The following is a 19233-nucleotide window of genomic DNA, read 5'->3' on the forward strand; positions in this document are numbered from 1 at the left end:
GGAAGTTGCAAGGTGGATTTCACATATTTTTATTCTTTTGAAACAACAACTTTTATTTTTGTTTTTTTGTTTTTTTGTTTTTTTTTTTTTGGCATAACTTCACTGAACAACATAATTATTTACATTTTCTCAAACATAAATAGGTGATGGAACTTATAAGACATCGGGTAATACTCCAAATCGGAGTGGGTCAAGATGATAAGTTGACAAAGAAAATGTTTTTTTTTTTTTTTTTTTAAAGGCTCAAAAGGGGTAACTATGAATATTTAATAACAGGGATGGCTAGAAAGGCTCAAACGGATCAAAGATGGCCTTTCCATCGTCTTTTAGGGCTCTAAATAATTATCCATATCTACTAGTTAGATGGGCCTCCCAATGTAGTAACACACATTTTTTTCTTTTTTCTTTTTTTTTAATTTTACCATTTTTTTTAAAGGGTTAACTCAAAAGAAATCTAGAGATCGTGTATAAAATAATAAACTGCTAAGCTGTATAGAGAATGGGCAAAAGGGTTACTCTCCAAGAAAATGATAGGCTCAACAACTCACTTGGCACTTATTTATGACATGTTCATTCCTTCAAGCAACTCATATTTGTCTCTGACATCAACATGTAAAGTAGCAAACATAGCGTAACATCACTTAAGACCAAAGATAATACAAATACTAAAATTTGAAATTAATCATGTCATCCAATGTTAAAACAAATAACAAAAATTTTTTTTTTTTAACAACGTTCTACCCCCCAACCTATTCTAAACATGAAAGGAAAATATGCATGCAGAAATGTGAAAATGATGCATAAAAACTAATTAGAAAAGTTACACGTAAAATGATAGAAAACGAAAATGATTTTTTTTTTTTTTTAAAGAAGATGCGTTTCTAGAGGAACTACACTCCATATTCAGCCATCTTCGACTCAAAAGTTGGAAAATGTATATTTATAGAGGAGAAATTAAAAAGAAGAAAAATAAACATAAACACATAATAAAGAAAAAAAAAATGTCTGAATTTTTTTTTTTTTTATAAACGATGAAGATGCGTTTCTAGAGTCACTACACTCCATATTCAGCCATCTTCAACACAAAAAGTTAGCAACAGTTAGTTTCTACAACAAAAATTAGTAAAAACTTAACCAAAATTCTACAATTGTCGACTATTCCCTCCCCCCAACCAGAACGAAACATTGTCCTCAATGTTTGAAAGGAAAGAAGTAGAGTTTAGAAGACATCACCTGGGTGGTGCAACACAGAAGAAAATATTTATAGGCGGAGAGTTAAATCTAATTTGTACTTCTTACTGCTGCTACTGTTACCATCATTATTTGGACGCTCCAACACGAAGGTCCAGGGGTCTGGCTCCGGTCTATAAGCTTGTAACAGATCAAGTAGCTCATTAGCAGTGTGAGCACAAATAAAAAGTTTTTTCACATTAGCGGGAATGAAATAGTTTTTTATTGCATGGTTAAGAAATGCGATAAAACCATCATAAAAGTTATTGACATTTAACAAACCGATGGGTTTTTGGTGGATGTGCAGATGGGCCCAAGATGCTAGTGTCATAAGTGCCTCTAGTGTTGCAAGATCTCCTGGAAGGAAAATAAAAGCATCAGCATGATTAAGCATTTTAGTTATTCTTTCTTGCATACCTGAGACGACTAACTCTTCTCCAGTTGATGAGTCAGCAGAACTGCCCAATGGTTTTAGGACTCTTGGGATGATGCCTAACACTTGACTTCCTCTGATAAAAGCTGCTTCTGAGACCATTTTTGATAACCCTCGGTTACCTCCTCCATACACCAAATGTAATTTTCTCGCTGCTATGCTTCGACCAAGATCTATAGCTACCTCAACGAACTCTTTATGTTTGCCATAGGTAAATCCAGAAAGCACACAAATGTTCTTGAATTGTCTATTGGGAGTAGCTGCCATTGTGATACTTCTCGAAAACAATTTGTGAGTGCTTGACAAAAAGGAAATCACATTTAAGAATCTTGGTGACAGTGGATCACAGTTATGTATGAGGTAACATGTCAGTGTCAAATAACGCGTAAAGCACGTGGCTCGCTAGTCAAAAAGGAAACAGTAAAAGGGAAAAAGAAAACAGTAATAAGGAAAAAGCAAACAGTAATAAAATTTTTAAAGACAATAATGCACACAATAAAACAATAGTGAAATAAAATAACAGTAAAGTAAAAGGATATTTACAGGTAGTTGCGACTGTGGCTCACATCTTCCTCTGGTTTTACGTCCAGAAACGGCTTGAACGCCCTCTATGGGTCGAGGATAGGCTTCCTATCCAGTTTTCTTATAAACTGGCAAACAGGGTCGTTTATAGTCAGATTCCCGAGACTATATCGTGCATGCTCTTTCTGGAATAATGGCCATAACTGGAGAATCGCTCCTTGCACATATCCACTGGGATGCGTTTCAAGAGTCAAAAGGATATCATCCAATGACTCCTTATTCAAGCCATCCCTAATGAATTGAATCTTATCTTCCCTGTTATCAGACACCATTCCTAAAGAACATGGGTTTTTATTGCAACTCATTCTGGCACACTTATGACAAGCAACAGAAATTCTTCGAGCTCGTCGTTTTCTTGCATAATTTCCTTTACCACAACCAGGCATGTATGCAATAAATTTTGGAGGTAACTCACCTGCCGATCGTACTTTAGCCTCGATTAACCAATGGATGTCAGCAGGTATGTTATTCCTCATGAGTAATCGCATGCGTTCGGACCGAGCTTTATAGATCGTAAGGAGGGCATTCTGAGGAAGTGAAGGGAATCGCTTGTGAAGCTTCGCTAGAATCTCGTTTCTGTCCATACCTTCGCCTCAGAATATCAGTTATTATGGGAAACTGAAGTAACCGACTTGATTGTCACGGAGTACCGTTATCCGCCACTTCACCGGGGTAACAAACTAAAGCACACAAATAGAAAAACAAATTAAAACACACAAAGAAAATTAAAATCGTCCTCTTATTGAATTTACCTCAAGCTCCAACTGGATGTCGTAAACACTTCTCTCAATGTCTCTGAGTTGGTGTTCTAAACCCTCAACATAGGCTACTAACTCTGGTGGTTGTAGAGCCCAAATGCGATGTGTTTTACAAAATTGAATCTGTCTTTTGAGATGAGTTTTGACACGTTGAAGTGGTTTAAGAATGTTCAGGAGGAACGGTCTAAGTATGAGACTCATGATTAAAAATGATAGGAGAAAACTTAATGGTAAAATAAACACACTTATGCAAAAACAATTTCAATTAGCAAAAGAATAATAATAAAAAGAAAGAAAGAAAAATCAAATCAACGAAAAGAAAAAAAATCAATTCAAATTTGGTGGGTCACTCAAATTTATTTCGGTGTCTTCTTCATGTGGTTGGTACTCTAGATATGGCTTTAATCTTTGACCATTAACTTTAAACGTGACACCATTCTTTGGGTCTTTAATTTCAATTGCCCCATGTGGAAAAATAGTATGAACAATAAATGGGCCAGACCAACGAGAGCGTAACTTACCTGGGAATAGGTGCAAGCGAGAATTGAATAAAAGCACTTTCTGACCTGGAGTGAACGATTTTCTCATAATTTGCTTATCATGGAAGACTTTCATTCGTTGCTTGTAAATCTTGGCATTTTCGTACGCGTCATTGCGAATTTCTTCAAGTTCTGCCAGCTGTAATCTTCTTTCTGAGCTGGCTTGCTGCATGTCAAAGTTGAACTTCTTGATGGCCCAATATGCACGATGTTCGAGTTCCACAGGTAGGTGGCAAGCTTTTCCATACACTAGCCTGTAGGGTGACATCCCAATCGGGGTCTTGAAAGCCGTTCTATATGCCCATAATGCATCATCAAGTCTTAATGACCAATCTTTTCTGTCTGGCCTCACCGTCTTTTCTAATATGTGCTTTATTTCTCGATTGGATATCTCAACTTGGCCACTGGTTTGCGGATGATATGGGGTTGCCACTTTGTGTGTGATTGAATACTTTGTCAAAAGTGCTTTGAATGCTTTGTTACAAAAGTGGGCACCACCATCACTGATTATCGCTCGAGGGAATCCAAAGCGTGAAACAATGTTGCTTTTCAAAAATCCTATCACCACTTTGTGATCATTGGTCCTACATGGAATTGCTTCTACCCATTTCGAGACGTAGTCAACACCAACCAATATGTATTGATGGCCAAAAGAAGGGGGAAAGGGTCCCATGAAGTCGATACCCCATACGTCAAAAATCTCAACCACTAAAATTGGATTTAGTGGCATCATGTTCCTTCGTGTAATGCTCCCCATTCGTTGACACCTATCACATGAAGAACAAAAAGTGTAAGCGTCTCGAAATAGTGTTGGCCAATAGAAACCACATTGTAAAACTTTAGTCGCTGTTTTCTTAGCACTGAAATGGCCTCCACAAGCTTGTTCATGGCAGAATGAAAGGATATTCTGAATTTCATTTTCTGGGACACATCGTCTAACAATTTGGTCTGCACAATACTTGAACAAATACGGGTCATCCCAAAAGAAATTCTTTATTTCCGCAAAGAATTTGATCTTGTCTTGCTTGGTCCAATGCTCTGGAAGTTTACCTGTAACAAGATAATTAACTATATCAGCATACCAAGGTAATACTTCCACACTCATTAATTGTTCATCTGGAAATGACTCATTTAATATTAATGGCTCTGTAATTGTGTCAAAGTGAAGACGAGAGAGATGGTCCGCCACAACATTTTCTGACCCTTTCTTATCTTTGAATTCCAAGTCAAATTCCTGCAAAAGTAACACCCAACGAATTAGTCTAGCTTTTGCATCTTTCTTTGTGAGAAGATATTTAAGAGCAGCATGATCTGTGAACACAATTATTTTACAACCAATGAGATAAGATCGAAATTTTTCCAATGCAAACACTACTGCTAGCATTTCTTTTTCAGTAGTTGAATAGTTCAACTGTGCATCATTCAATGTCATACTAGCATAGTAAATAACATGAGGAATTCGATCAACTCTTTGTCCTAATACTGCTCCTATTGCATAATCAGATGCATCACACATTAGCTCAAATGGTAAGCTCCAGTTTGGGGCCTGAATGATGGGTGATGATGTCAACAACCGTTTTAATTTTTCAAACGCCATAAGACATGAATCATTAAAGATAAAAGGTACATCCTTAGCAAGTAAATTGCATAAGGGTCTAGAAACTTTGCTAAAATCTTTAATGAAACGTCTATAGAAACCAGCATGCCCAAGGAAAGATCTTACTTCTCTGACTGTTCTGGGTGGAGGAAGATTAGAAATGAGATCCACCTTGGCTTTGTCAACCTCAATACCTTTGCTCGAAATGATGTGACCGAGAACAATACCTTGTTTTACCATAAAATGGCATTTCTCCCAATTTAATACCAAGTTCTTCTCGATACATCTCTGCAGAACTAGTGTTAGATGATGTAAACATTGATCAAACGAGTTGCCAAAGACAGAAAAGTCATCCATAAAGACTTCAAGGAATCGTTCAACCATATCAGAAAAAATGCTCAACATGCATCGTTGAAATGTAGCAGGTGCATTGCATAATCCAAATGGCATTCTCCTATATGCAAATGTGCCAAAAGGGCAAGTGAAAGTAGTTTTCTCCTGATCTTTTGGTGCTATGGGGATCTGATTGTATCCTGAGTAGCCATCTAGAAAGCAATAAAATTCATGACCTGCTAATCTATCAAGCATTTGATCAATAAATGGTAAAGGGAAATGGTCTTTACGTGTGACAGAATTCAACTTCCTATAATCAATGCATACACGCCATCCTGTAGTCACTCTAGTGGGTATCAATTCATTATCGGCATTGGTAACTACAGTGACTCCTGACTTTTTGGGGACAACTTGTACAGGACTGACCCATGAACTATCAGAAATTGGGTAAATGATACCTGCATCTAATAGCTTAAGGACCTCAGTTCTAACAACTTCTTTCATGTTAGGATTTAACCGACGTTGCATCTCCCTAGTAGTTTTAGCATTTTCATCAAGGTGAATGTAATGCATGCAATCTACTGGGTTTATACCTTTAATATCTGCTATGGTCCATCCTAATGCTTCTTTGTGCTCTTTTAAAACATCCAACAACTTACCTTTTTGTTCGTCATTTAGGGATGATGAGATGATTACCGGTAGAGTACTTTCTTCTCCCAAAAACGCATATTCCAAAGTGTTGGGCAATGGTTTGAGCTCGAGTTTCGGTGGTGATTCTGATGATGGAATGAATTGCTTCTCTGATGGTGCTAGTTGCTCAACTCTTGACTTCCATTTATTAGTGTCCATAGATGGTGTTGAGTCAAGCAGGGCATTGACCTCATCGACCGATCTGTCAATATCAAAATCCAAACCAAAGTGAGTTAAACATGTTTGTAAAGGATCACTAAGGTTTGAAACAAAAGTATCATCAACTAATGCTTCAATTAAATCCACATCAACAATTCCATCATCTACACTGTAAGGTTGTTTGGCAATGTTGAAAATGTTTAGCTCCATAGTCATGTTGCCGAAGGACAACTGCATATTTCCAGTCCTGCATTGAATGTGAGCATCCGCAGTTGCCAAGAAAGGTCGGCCTAGAATAATGGGGATGTGCTTCCTTGAATCCTGTATTGGTTGAGTGTCAATTACAATGAAATCAACAGGAAAATAAAATTTGTCTACCTGGATAAGCACGTCCTCCACAATACCACGAGGTATTTTCGTGGACCGATCTGCAAGTTGTAACACCACTGGAGTTGGGTGTAATTCTCCCAGTCCAAGTTTCACAAACACAGAGTAAGGCAATAAATTTACACTAGCTCCTAAATCCAACAAAGCATTCTCAATTGTGTGGTTCCCTATACTACATGAGATAGTGGGGGAGCCTGGGTCTTTGCATTTTAAAGGAATTTTATGTTGGAGTATAGAACTAACGTTTTCTGTTAAAAATGCCTTCTTTTGAACATGCATATTTCTCTTTTTAGTACAAAGGTCTTTAAGAAACTTGGCATAGGATGGAACTTGTTTAATAGCATCAAGCAAAGGGATGTTAACACTTACCTGTTTGAAGATTTCAAGAATCTCACCTGTAGATTTTCCCTTTTTTCCTTTCGCTAACCTCTGAGGAAATGGAGCTTTGGGAACGTATTCTCGTGGGTTGGCTTCTTCTCTCTCCTCCGGTGGTGAGTCCTCAACGTTCACAGGTACAATTTGATTTTCCTTTGTCACCGGCATCTCCACTTTGTTGTCGATTTCTTTTCCTTTTCGCAAGGTCATTATTGCTTTGACCTCTCCATGCTGCTGTGGTGAACTGGTACTCGCTTCATGCACTCCTTTAGGATTAGGCACTGGTTGACTTGGAAATTTTCCTTTCTCAACAGTCATTGCCAAGGTCTGAACTGAAGAAGCGAGTTGTCCCACCATCTTCTCGAGGCTTGAAACTGATTGAGCTTGTGAGTTGAAGCCCGCTCTCAATTCATTTCGTAGTCCATCAATGGTGCGGTTCTGTTGCTCAATCGTGGAGTGAGTAACATTCTTAAAATTTTGGAATGCATCCTCCCATGGTCTGGGTTGAGAGTAGTTCTGGTTCTGATTGTATGGTCTGAATGGTGGCTGAGAGGCTTGAGGATTTTGAGCAATTTGTTGCATTGGTGGAGCTGGAGCTGCTGGTCCATTCTGTTGGAATCCTTGAGACCATGAAAAATTGAGGTGGTCTCTCCATCCAGGGTTATATGTGTTGGAGTATGGGTTGTAATTCGATGGTTTTCTCATTACACCTATGGCATTGGCTTGATCTGAGTATGAGTCATGGTCATGTGCCTCTGTTGATTTAGCAGTCGATAACGATGCTATTTGTCGAGAGAGACCTTCAATTATCGCTTTGACTTCTTTGATTTCTGAATTTGATTCGCCAATTTGAACCTCATTCACTCCTTTAATTCTTCTAGTATTCCTGAGTGATCGACTCCGTTGTTGGGAATTATCCGCTTGTCGCTGGAAAAATTCCCAAATCTCTGATGCACTTTTTGACATTAGCTCTCCTCCACTTGTTGCCATTAGCCATTCTTGCACATTTGGTAGTAATCCCTCCAAAAAGTATTGGCATTGGTGCCATTTCTCGTACCCATGATGTGGACACTTCAAGAGTAGCCCATTGAATCGCTCCCATGTTTCGAAAAACTGCTCGTCCTCTCTTTGGGTAAACTCCGAGATTTCCCTGCGAATAGCATTGGTTTTATGCACTGGAAAATATTTATTCAAAAATTTTGTTACCATTTGTTCCCATGATGAAATGCTATTAGCAGGCAATGTATTAAGCCATGAACGAGCTCTATCCTTTAAAGAAAATGGGAATAATCTGAGTTTAACATCATCATCTGAAAAATTCTCATATTTAAATGTTTGACAAATAGCATGAAAATCATTCAAATGATTATATGGGTCCTCATTTTCTAAGCCATAGAATGTGGGGAGACAATTTAGCACACTAGGTTTTAGTTCAAAGCTCCTAGCAGCTACATTTGGGTATCTTATGCATGATGTGCTCAAATTAGCTAAGGGACTAAAATAGTCCTTAAATGGCCTCTCCTGTGGTGCTTGTAAATCCATTCCAAATTTATTTTTAATGTGCTTTTGTGTGCGAATTGTTTTCTCAAGTTCAAGGTCTATAAGTTCAAGATTAGGTAATAATGACCTACGACCATGCATGCAAAATAAATAAAATGAAAATGAAGATGGAACAAAATAAATACAAATAAAATAAAGAAGAGAGAGAAATTACAATACTAACCTTATTGCGCTATTACAACCTTTCTATAAAAATACACAAAAATAAATACGTGAAAAAAATTAAATTAATAAAATAAACAAAAATTACAAAGAAAAAATAAATAAATTGAAAATTAAATTACAGAATTTTAAAGAAGAGAAAAAGAAAAGAAATACTAACCTTTATATGTAGATTCACTTTTTTTTTTCTTTTTCTTTTTTTTTAATAATTAAAAAAAATACAAGAAAACAAATAAAAGAAATTATTCACAAAAATTAATTCTATGAATTAAAATTACTTACCTCCCCGGCAACGGCGCCAAAAACTTGTTGTGCAAATTTTAATGTACTCGCAAGCGCACGAATCTGTTGTAGTATAGATTAATGGTGACGAGTGTCGATCCCACGAGGAGGTGGATTTTAATTGTGTAGAATTAATTTTGTAAATGGGTGATTGGATTTATGGTGGAAATGATTTGGAATATGCTAAAACTTAAATTAAAATGGCGAGAATAAATTCTAAAATTGGTATTGAAATGGCGAGAATAAATTGACGAGAATTATATTGAAATGACGTACTTGGGTATCTGGATCCGTATCAACATGCATCATGGGCTAAATAATCCGTATTAATGCCAATTAAATCATGAGGGGGGAATCCACACCTCATGAACCACGCTCTAATCAATATGGTGCTAAGGGCTTATCGTGCCAAATAATAATAACCTTATACTAGAGAGCCGGTGTAACCAAGGCGGTATCTAGACAAGACTATTATTATTTGTCGACGAGAAGTCAAAACATCCACAAAAATTAGAGGGGAAGAGAAAATAAATTTACCAAATTAAGCCCATGACACATGTTGAGACTTCACCTTCAACCCAAGCTTGAAAGAAAATTAGCCACTCATAGTTGAACTAGGGGCAAAATGGGAATTTATTAAAATACGAAGAAAATACAAGATGGAGAGGGAATTACAGAAAATGGATCCCAAAAATGGATTCAGAGATATCAAATTAGGGGGGGAGGCCCCCTTTTTATAGATACATGGAGTAAATCATGGCCATCGGATTAAAAACAGTTTGGACGCTCAGGATTGCGCCACGTCATCAGTCAACAGTCCACGTTTGACCACGCGGATGAACAGTAACACGGTTTGACCCGACTTTGAACAGTAACGCGGTTTGACCCGGATGAACAGTAACGCGGTTTGGTTGAAAATAATCCTGTGTGATGCATGCACCGTACACGAGATTTTTCGTCCACTGATATGCTGCCACGTCACCATCAACAGTACATAAGAATTTTAGCCCAACAGGATCGTGACACCTCATCAGTCAATGCCACATCATCGGTCAATGCCACGTCATCGATCCGTCTATGTGAACAGTGTCGTGAACAGTAACGTATACAGTACCGTACACGTGAATAGTACCGTACATGTGAATAGTGCCATTTTTCCTTTTATGCTCCTCCTAAGGTTTTCGACCGTCCTGAGTTCAAAAGTGATGTCTGTTTTGCCGTCTGATCTCTCCTTTATTGTGAAATGACTATAATGCCCCTAAAATACATAAAATACTTAATTAAAATAAAACACATGTAATTAAATCACAAGAAGGTTAAATATATAAAAGTAAGGGTTGTTAGTAAGACTTAAAATGTAAAATGACGGTTTTCTCCTTTATAAATATGCATTTTCTAATACTCAACATCTACCATGGATAATCATACATTCTGCAGTGCCATGGCAAGACTTAATGTTAAAGAATCAGCTTCAAGTAATAAAGTTAAAGTTAATTGGGCTACAGTGAAGGTAAAAGTAATTAATTATTAATTATCATGCAAATTTGAGTTCAAATGATAAATATTCTTAACATACAATTAATTGAATAATTTTTTAGGCACCGAGACAACCTGGCAATGTCGAATGCGGGTTTTATGTCATGTCCTATATCCAAGATATCATTGTTGATAACAATGTTCTAAAAGAAGATGTAAGTGTGCATTTTTTTATGATGTAGTACTATATTTATATAATAGCTAATTTATTTGAATCTGTTTATAGTTCTTTGGAAAGAAAACTTATAATGAAGAAGAGATTGATGAAATCCGTAAGGAGTGGGCATCCTTTGTCTTAGAAAAGTTGTGATTATTTCAGGTATGTGATATAATTATCGGTTGAAAGTTGGCTTTTTAATACTACGAATATACGAAAGAGAGTATTAGGTATCAAATATTCACTTTAGTTTTCATAAGTAATTATTCCCTCATTTCCATTTTTCTTCAAGTATATTTGTATTAATTAGAATATTATAGTTTATAGGCAATAGAATAGTTTGACTTTGTTGTTAACTAATGTTTTTTAATAATTGTAAGCATTCTAAGTGCTTAGGCTTTTTTAGGTTTCTGTTTACATATTTTTGTTGGCTAATGCTTGTGTACGTTTTATTGTTGGTTGATGTTGTGTATGCTTTTGGGGGGGGGGGGGGGGGCAATTTGTAAGCATACTGTGAATAAAATTTGGTTCATTTGAAGATTGATGTACATTTATGTATTTGTAACTAAGCAGCATTTCAAAATTTCATTACATTGATGCATTTTCTTTTATTTCTATGTATGCAGGAACTTGTTGTTGTTGTTCATTGCTTATATATGCTACTGGTGATCAGGCGATTAACATACATTGATGTTTCTTTTTGGAGTCAATTTCAATATTTTAAGCTATATATTTTTGGTAGTTATCTCTTAGTTAACTAATCAATGTATATGTTTATTACCTGGATTGAATTTATCTTCTACTTTATATTTTGGAATACTGGATATAAATATATGTATGTTGGATTATACTTTATAAAAATTTATTATGTGATTTACTAAACCAATTTGTATTTTTTTTAAATTGTAATGGATTTATTTTAGAATTTTATTATTTAGGAATTGTAAAAAAAGGATAATTGAAATTGAAAAATATCTATCATGCACATGTGACAGAATATATTTCCCATCGTGACAAAAATCTATCATCCACTTGTGACAGAAATGATTGCCACATTACCATAATGTTAGTAGCCACATCATATGCCACGTTTGCAAATTATTCCACATGTACAAATATGTCAGATTCCACATCAGTTACATTAAAAAAAATTATAATTAACATGTCAGCCAATTGTGGGACCAGATATGCCAACTCAATTGCCAAATAGGATGCCACATCAACAAAATACTATACATATAAGTTGCCACGTGTGAAAGTATATTTTTAACACTGTTTCTTGATAGTTATATTATGTCACAAATCAATAAATATTCTGTCACAACATTCTTATCGTGGCTTTTGTGACAAAAAATAATTATGCCAGTAACATTATTTGTGACAAAATAATTCTATTAGAAATGATCAGTTTTGTAGTAGTGTTAGGATTATATATAATCTATGATTTTTCAAGAAGGTAGTAGAATTTGAAAGGCCTAGGATTGAAAAAAAAATTAATCAGTAATCACTCTTCAGGCGCCATCACAATTCACAATCAATATAGATGCTACCCAAAACTACATTTTTTCCAGCGGGCAAAGGGAAATAGATAATTGCAACTTACATCACATGGCTGGTGAAAAATCTTTATTGCAACTTACATACCATCTTGGAATTTTCTTTATAAACATAAAAAAAAATTCTTTGTTGCAACTTACATTTCTTTCAAAGGAAAAAAGAGATGCTATATTGAAAAACACAAGCAAATCCTACATCCCCGATGTCTATCTATGGAGAAACAAACACCCTATGGACTGTTTTTAGAAAGTTGTACTTTTGAGGTTTCTTTGCAATTGGATTGCCAAATTGTCTGAGAGAGAAAACGCCGCCTGTATAACTAAATATTGTAGTTATTTTCTTAAAAAAATTATAACTTTGTGGACAATCCAAATGCCACAAACAATTTCTTTCGAGATCAAGAACGAATACTTGTCCACCTAGTGCTTCAACAAAAAGCAACCCACGACTGCTAACACCAATTTCAAATTGTTGACGTTCTCTCCAAAAACTTATATCGGCAGCTCTGAAAAGGCCATTGTGATTCGGATCTGATCCTCTCGCCCAAACTTGAGTACTAATTCTGTATTCTCTTACCCAAGTCTCTTTTACCTTTTAATAATAATCTTTCAACATCCAAATTTCAATGTGTCTATCAGATTGAAAACTAACAACTGCCAAGAATCCCCTGAGATTAATCAACCGAAGCCTCCTATAATGTTTACCTTGGCATCCAAAATCTGGTAGGGGAGTCTCATTAAGTTGCTCATTCTTGAAGTCGAAAGATATAATGCGTGCTTCATGATCACTTCCAAATTCCCAATTCTTCCAGTGCATGTCTCCATATGCAGACAAACCAAATTCAGATAGACACTGCAGTTGAAGTTTATTGTTAGAGAGGCGGATTGATGATGGAGAAGCGTGTCGCCAGGAATGTGTGCCAAGAGTGTATACCTCAATTTCAAGATTATTCCTCGGCTCTCTACCCAACCGAACAATCTTGTAAGAATTGGTAGCACTATCAAATCCAATTCCGTAACTTGTCAAACTTCTCAGCAAGAGAAAGTCCTTGGAACAATCTTGTAATGGCTTTGGCAGCTCTAAAACTTCTCCTCTGAGAGGATTGCACAAAAAGAGTTTGTTCCTACCAGCCCAACAATCTTGAAGCAATAATAAACCATAAGCAACAAATTCAACAAAAACATAGTAATGGTCTCTCTTTGAGTAATCCAAGATTGGTGATGGACAATCACTTTCCTTGATAATATTACCGTCGAATGTTAATGCCGCTCGGCGTTTTCGATCGAAAGCGTCAATATAATTGCACAACGGTAGAAAGTTGAGGTTTGTCGGCAACAGCCAGTCGTGTGGACATATGCATGTTAGCAAAACGAAGGCTGCCGTCAATTATGTCACGCCAGCTCTTGGAGATCGATTGGAAACGCATAAGTGATTTTACGGGCAATCTTATAAAGATTTCGTACACGATATCCACAGGTACTTTAACTTCAGAAGAGTTCCATTGTTTCTCTTAGTGAAAAATCTATTAGCAGCAGCCAAGCTTTTGTGTCTTCTCTAAATCTTTGGAATTTTTTTTAAAATCCTACGTTATGGATCTGTTTGTGTTAAATAGGAAAGGCTACAATTCTGTTCCTTCTAGAATCTAGAATATAAATAATTGTTAATGATTTCTTACGATTGAAAAAAAAAATAAGAGAAAAAATTAGAATTAAAACAAATTGACTTGGCTGACGACAGAAGAAAAGAACATGGTGATAGTTTTTGGAGTTAGCACTTAGGATTTGGAATTTTAGTTGGCCACCACAACATAAGAAAGTTGTAAGTTGCTCTCCTAATCTTAGTCTTCTTAGGTTTGAAGAATCTAACGACATGGCCAGTTATAATGTTACACGGTCAAAATGTATTTATTTATTTTTTTCATAGCATGTCCTTTTAACTTCCCTAATATTCCTTTAAAAAAAATTCAATAATTTATCTCCAAAGAATACTCTCTCACCACCAATAATTATTTTTGAGAGACTAAATATGAAATGAAATTCTTTTTCCTTGTATATTCTAACCGATTTCTTCTAAACTTATATCTCTTCCAAAACATCTAAACTGAAGAGAACCTCGGATTTGTATAATAATAAAACCGAGGATAAGCCTAAATGGCACATTGTGGCGCATTATAATGCACCACAATGAGCTCCCAAAATTTCCCAAGCACACTCTTAGTAATAAATTAATGTGAGCAATGTTATAAAACCATATAATGTTATATTTAAAACACAGCCTAAGGATAGGGACGGCAAAAAACCTCCGACCTGCCCAGCCTATTACCACAGACTTTGGCCCAGGCCTCATTATAAAGGGTTTGGATGATGGCTTAAGGGAAAAAGGTCTAAGATAGGCTTAAGTTCTCTATTTTTTTAAAAAATAAATTATAAATTAAAATTTAAAAATAATAAAAATTTGAATAAAAGAAAGTTTAAAGCCCTAATTCATGTATATCAATAATGAATTAAAAAAAATAAAATTATAATATTAAACTCTCTTTTAACTATTAATTAATTAAAATGGTGCTTGAATTAGAGAATCTACAATTAAAAAATTAAATCTCTAAACTTTTTTACTTTATTTTCTTTCTTTATTATTTTATTTTAAAATATTTATTTATTTTTAATTCATAATTGATTATACACAACTTGTTGACTATTTATTTATTTCATGTTTATAACAATTTAAAATTTTTTAAAAATAAGTAAAAGTCCAAACTCAATCTAGGCCTGAAATGGTTCCAACCCAAGCCCAACCTTTATACTTTCTCTCTAAGGGGATTGGGCCTGGATTTGAAAAAACCGAGCCCAATGTTGCATTTTGCCTTCCTTACCCAAGGGTTTTAGACTTGTGGAGTATACATCCATATATATTTGCGCGAAAATATAATAATAAAAATGATATCTTAAGATATAAAGTGCGTTGTTGCACAAAGGTTCTCGTGACGACATAATATTGGCTACAAGTAGGGATGGCAATGGGCACCGCCCGCAGCGGGTTTGCCATTACCAAACCCAAACCCGCACAAAATTTAAATTACCAAACCCACCCGCAGCGGGTTTTAACAATTACCAAACCCGCAATGGTATCCGGCGGATTTTTTGCGGGTTTCCGTATTTAAAATCACAAATGTTTAATATATAAATTTATAATAATAACCTCAAATTCCATATAACATACTCAATTTTATATTTAAATAATGTAAATGAAAAATTAAAATTTCCACATCAATTCAACACAAATTCTCAAATTTAAGTATAAATTACACAAATCCATTTAAAAAACGCAAACTAGTATCTAAAAATAATAATTACATTTCATATTATCATTTAAAACAAGCTCCAAGAGAAGATATTCATTTCATTCACCACCATAAGCACCCATCCAACACAATGCCTATAATAATAATTAAGATTAATATTTTCAAATACTAATTCGAAGGAAAATGCCTTTAGTTTTCTTTAGATTATGACTTTAGAATAGGATATAGGCCACATACACACATACACAAGTTTGAGCCTTTGGCTATTTGGTAATTTAATTAATGACATTATTTTCTTTATACATTTTTAGATTAAAATTAAACTAAAAATATTTGAAAAAAATATTGCGGGTTTGGTGGATATCCATGCGGGTATCCACCGGATATAAGGTTAATACCAAACCCACCCGCATCCATGTGCGGGTTTTAATTTATAATACTAAACCCGCCCGCAACAGATAAAATTACCCGCAACGGGCGGGTTTTGGCGGGTGGGTTTGGGCGGGTTTGCGGGTTTGCGGGTACAATTGCCATCCCTAACTACAAGGTACATATTTTCTTAGCCGTTAACATTTACGTTTCGGTCTTAGTTTGACGGTACGAGAGAGACTTGACATGTGTCCTATGTAGTGTTATAGTACTTAGATTATTCACGCTGAGCCATAGCACTCAAAGAATCGGCCCAAGCCCAAACATTAAACCCTTTGCTCCTCTTTCAATCTTAAATACCATTAAACCTCATTCCTAATTTGCCAAATCGCTAAGGACCAATCTAATGAGCTCAAAAGAGAAACCAAAGCCGACCATAGTAAAAATAGAGATGGTAGTAGATTTGTCAAATCACATCAACATCCTTTAAACACCAAATATTTTCATCCTTATTATTACTTCGACATGAGTGATTGCGGTCATATGATCAGTAAAATTTCGCCTTGGCCAATTAATAATAATAATAACAAAAACTATGATGACGTTTATTTTTTTAACTTAATGATTTAAAATGACTTAACTTAATTCATTAATTTAACTAGAGATATTTCTTTTTATAACTTAATAGGACTTTTTAGATAATTTTGACTTAATAAAATAAGTCAATTTTTTCGGCTTTTACTGAATGGAGAAATCTGAATAAAATTAATTTCTAATACCAAAAATATTCCTATTTTATAATTTATTTTTCATACATATCCCAAAACTCACCCGTAGACGTTTACCCCACATAATCTCATCTTTATTTTTTTCAGCCATCATGGAATCTCTCCTCACTTTACTTCTCTCATCAAGTTCTTGAATCTCTCATTAATTTCTTGTTGGGCAAGCACTTGACATGGGCCTCTTCTTCTTCTTCTTATTCTTTTTGCAACATTTACTTATATACTAATCAACTTTGCTACTTTCTTTGTGTCTGACAAACTTTGTAATGTGTTTTGGGTATTATTCAAATGAATGTTCAAAACTTATTTTTGTTGAAATAGTTAGTTAATCTTTGGGTGATCATTTTGGAAGAATGTTACTCAGCTGTTTGATTTCATTTTTTTTTAAATAATTGAGATGATGTTGTGTATTATCAAATTGACTGAATGCAGCTATGGCATTACATGTTTTTCTTTCGTAATTGGTTGAAGGAGTTTTCATAGAGCTATCTTGGGTGGTTATGACTTTTCCAATCTTTTTGAATGAAATTAACAAATGACAGAAATTAAGAATCGCTGAAATTAGTAGTCCACTAATGATTCCATTTGATTGTTTTCTATAGAATTTTCTTATAAATGTCATCAAAATAGGAAAGAGCGAATAGGACTGATCCTATTTATAGGAAATATTTTATTATATTTTATTGATCTTTGCATGGGTGAAGATCATTCATTACAATTGAACCCAATTTAATATAAAGGGATATTATCAACTACTCACTAGAGATTTCTTGACATATCAATTTATCACCAAGACTTTCTGATTATTACATTTTACTACCTAATATTTCAGCACTTATCATTTTATCACCAAAACCTTAATATTGTTAAAAAATTGCTGAAGTCACGAGGATATTTGCGGAAGTTTAAGCCAAAGTTATTTTCTCAGCTCTTTTGTAGATTGAGTGGTGATATTTAACCTCCCTTAGTAATCATACCAAGCCCCACTTTTCAGTTAACCTTATTAAAAATTTTAAGCTAATCGTTATCTCTCAACATACTTCACCTAATCTCAAATTTACCGTTATTATAATTTTTATCTTTTCTCCAAGCACCCACCAAATAAAACTTATAAAATTTATTTTAAAAAGTGAAATAAAAAATCTAAAAATCACTATAATCTCTCTCTCTTTTTTGAAGGTTTTATCGATCGTTACCATAATCATAAAAAAAGATTTGATACTTGTTCATCATCCTCTATTAAGTATTATAATTTAATTTCTTCTATAATTACAAAAGTAAAGTATAAGAAGATATAGTAATTTGAAAAATTAAAAGAAATTAGGGTTTAAGAAATTATATTAGTTAAATTAGATATTAATAGAAATTTTCATGTGCGTACACTTAAAAGCTATATATATATATATATATATATATATATATAGTCATTTTCAGGTGTGGGCACCTTTATTTTCTTTTTTAATGCGGACACGCTCCTAAACTATGCAGTTTAAAAGAGTTATTTTTCAATAAGTTATAAAGTTGTATAATTTAAGAGAGTTAAAAACTAATTCAGCGTGTCTGCATGAAAAAAATAAGCTCATCGCACTAGAGAAGGGCTACACACACACACACACACACACACACACACATACATACATACATAAAGAGAGTGCTTTCTAATAAGGATCTTGCACTTTAGTCAAAGTTTAGTATCTCAATTAAAGCCATCTGATTTTTCATATAATCTACTAATTTTAGTAGTTTGAAAACTTTTGCTTTTTGACGACTAACTAGGAAAATTGTAAATAAATTAAATCTGAGCCTTGGATATTTTAAATATTATGTGTCAAAATTTGTCACAAAGATTAAGAAATTAAGAGCCTTGATCATTGTGGTCCGTAGTCCACTAATTAAAACAATATTAGTTAGTTGTACTTCAGATATATAAAATTACGTGCTATGACCGAATCAAACTAATTTAAGTACTCGTAGTAATTAAAAATAATAATATAAGTTACTAGTTGTAATAATTAAAAATAACAATAAGTTACAAGTTGCAATAATAAAAAAAAATAGTGAAGTACAAGCTATTTCTAGCTAAGCAAGAAAAACTTTTATTATACTTTTTTTGGCAACGAGTTATTAATTATTAGACGCCTTCAAGTTTGTTGACTTATTATGTATTTAGTATAATTTCTCTTCTAAGACGAGCAACTTGAGTTTAGTAGGAGGTTTATTGACAAACAATCTAAAATTCAAGTGATATCTGTAGGCACTAGTCTGAATATATGCTCAACCAATGTAGTGAATATCCACAGTGAAGGAAACAATAGCGTCAACCATTTTTTGTGATTAAGAAACTTGATTCACAGGTAGAGGATATTAAAGGGTTGTGTGCACATATAGAGGTGCTAATTGCTCGTGTAGAATCTCAAAATAAGTTTTTACATGACATCGTA

The 19233-nt window shown here is 34.4% G+C and overlaps 1 protein-coding gene across 1 annotated transcript; it reads right to left on the bottom strand.

Annotated features, from left to right (window-relative positions):
• Positions 1 to 12522: 12522 nt before the first annotated feature.
• On the bottom strand, positions 12523 to 14683 carry LOC127899816 (F-box/kelch-repeat protein At3g06240-like). Its single transcript, XM_052433944.1, has 2 exons — positions 14644 to 14683; positions 12523 to 13713 (listed from the first exon to the last, which is right to left on the bottom strand). Exons 1-2 carry the CDS (start codon positions 14681 to 14683, stop codon positions 12932 to 12934), a joined length of 822 nt encoding a protein of 273 aa, XP_052289904.1. The 3' UTR covers positions 12523 to 12931.
• Between the last annotated feature and the right edge of the window lie 4550 nt (positions 14684 to 19233).

The sequence above is a fragment of the Citrus sinensis genome, chromosome 9 (assembly GCF_022201045.2).
Source record: "Citrus sinensis cultivar Valencia sweet orange chromosome 9, DVS_A1.0, whole genome shotgun sequence".
Lineage (NCBI taxonomy): Eukaryota > Viridiplantae > Streptophyta > Magnoliopsida > Sapindales > Rutaceae > Citrus > Citrus sinensis.

Coding starts and splice junctions, on each gene's coding strand:
- LOC127899816 (XM_052433944.1), bottom strand. CDS start 14,683: ATGAGGCCTGGGCCAAAGTCTGTGGTAATAGGCTGGGCAG. Junction 13,714..14,643: donor TGTGGTAATAGGCTGGGCAG/GTCGGAGGTTTT, acceptor AATTGACGGCAG/CCTTCGTTTTGCTAACATGC.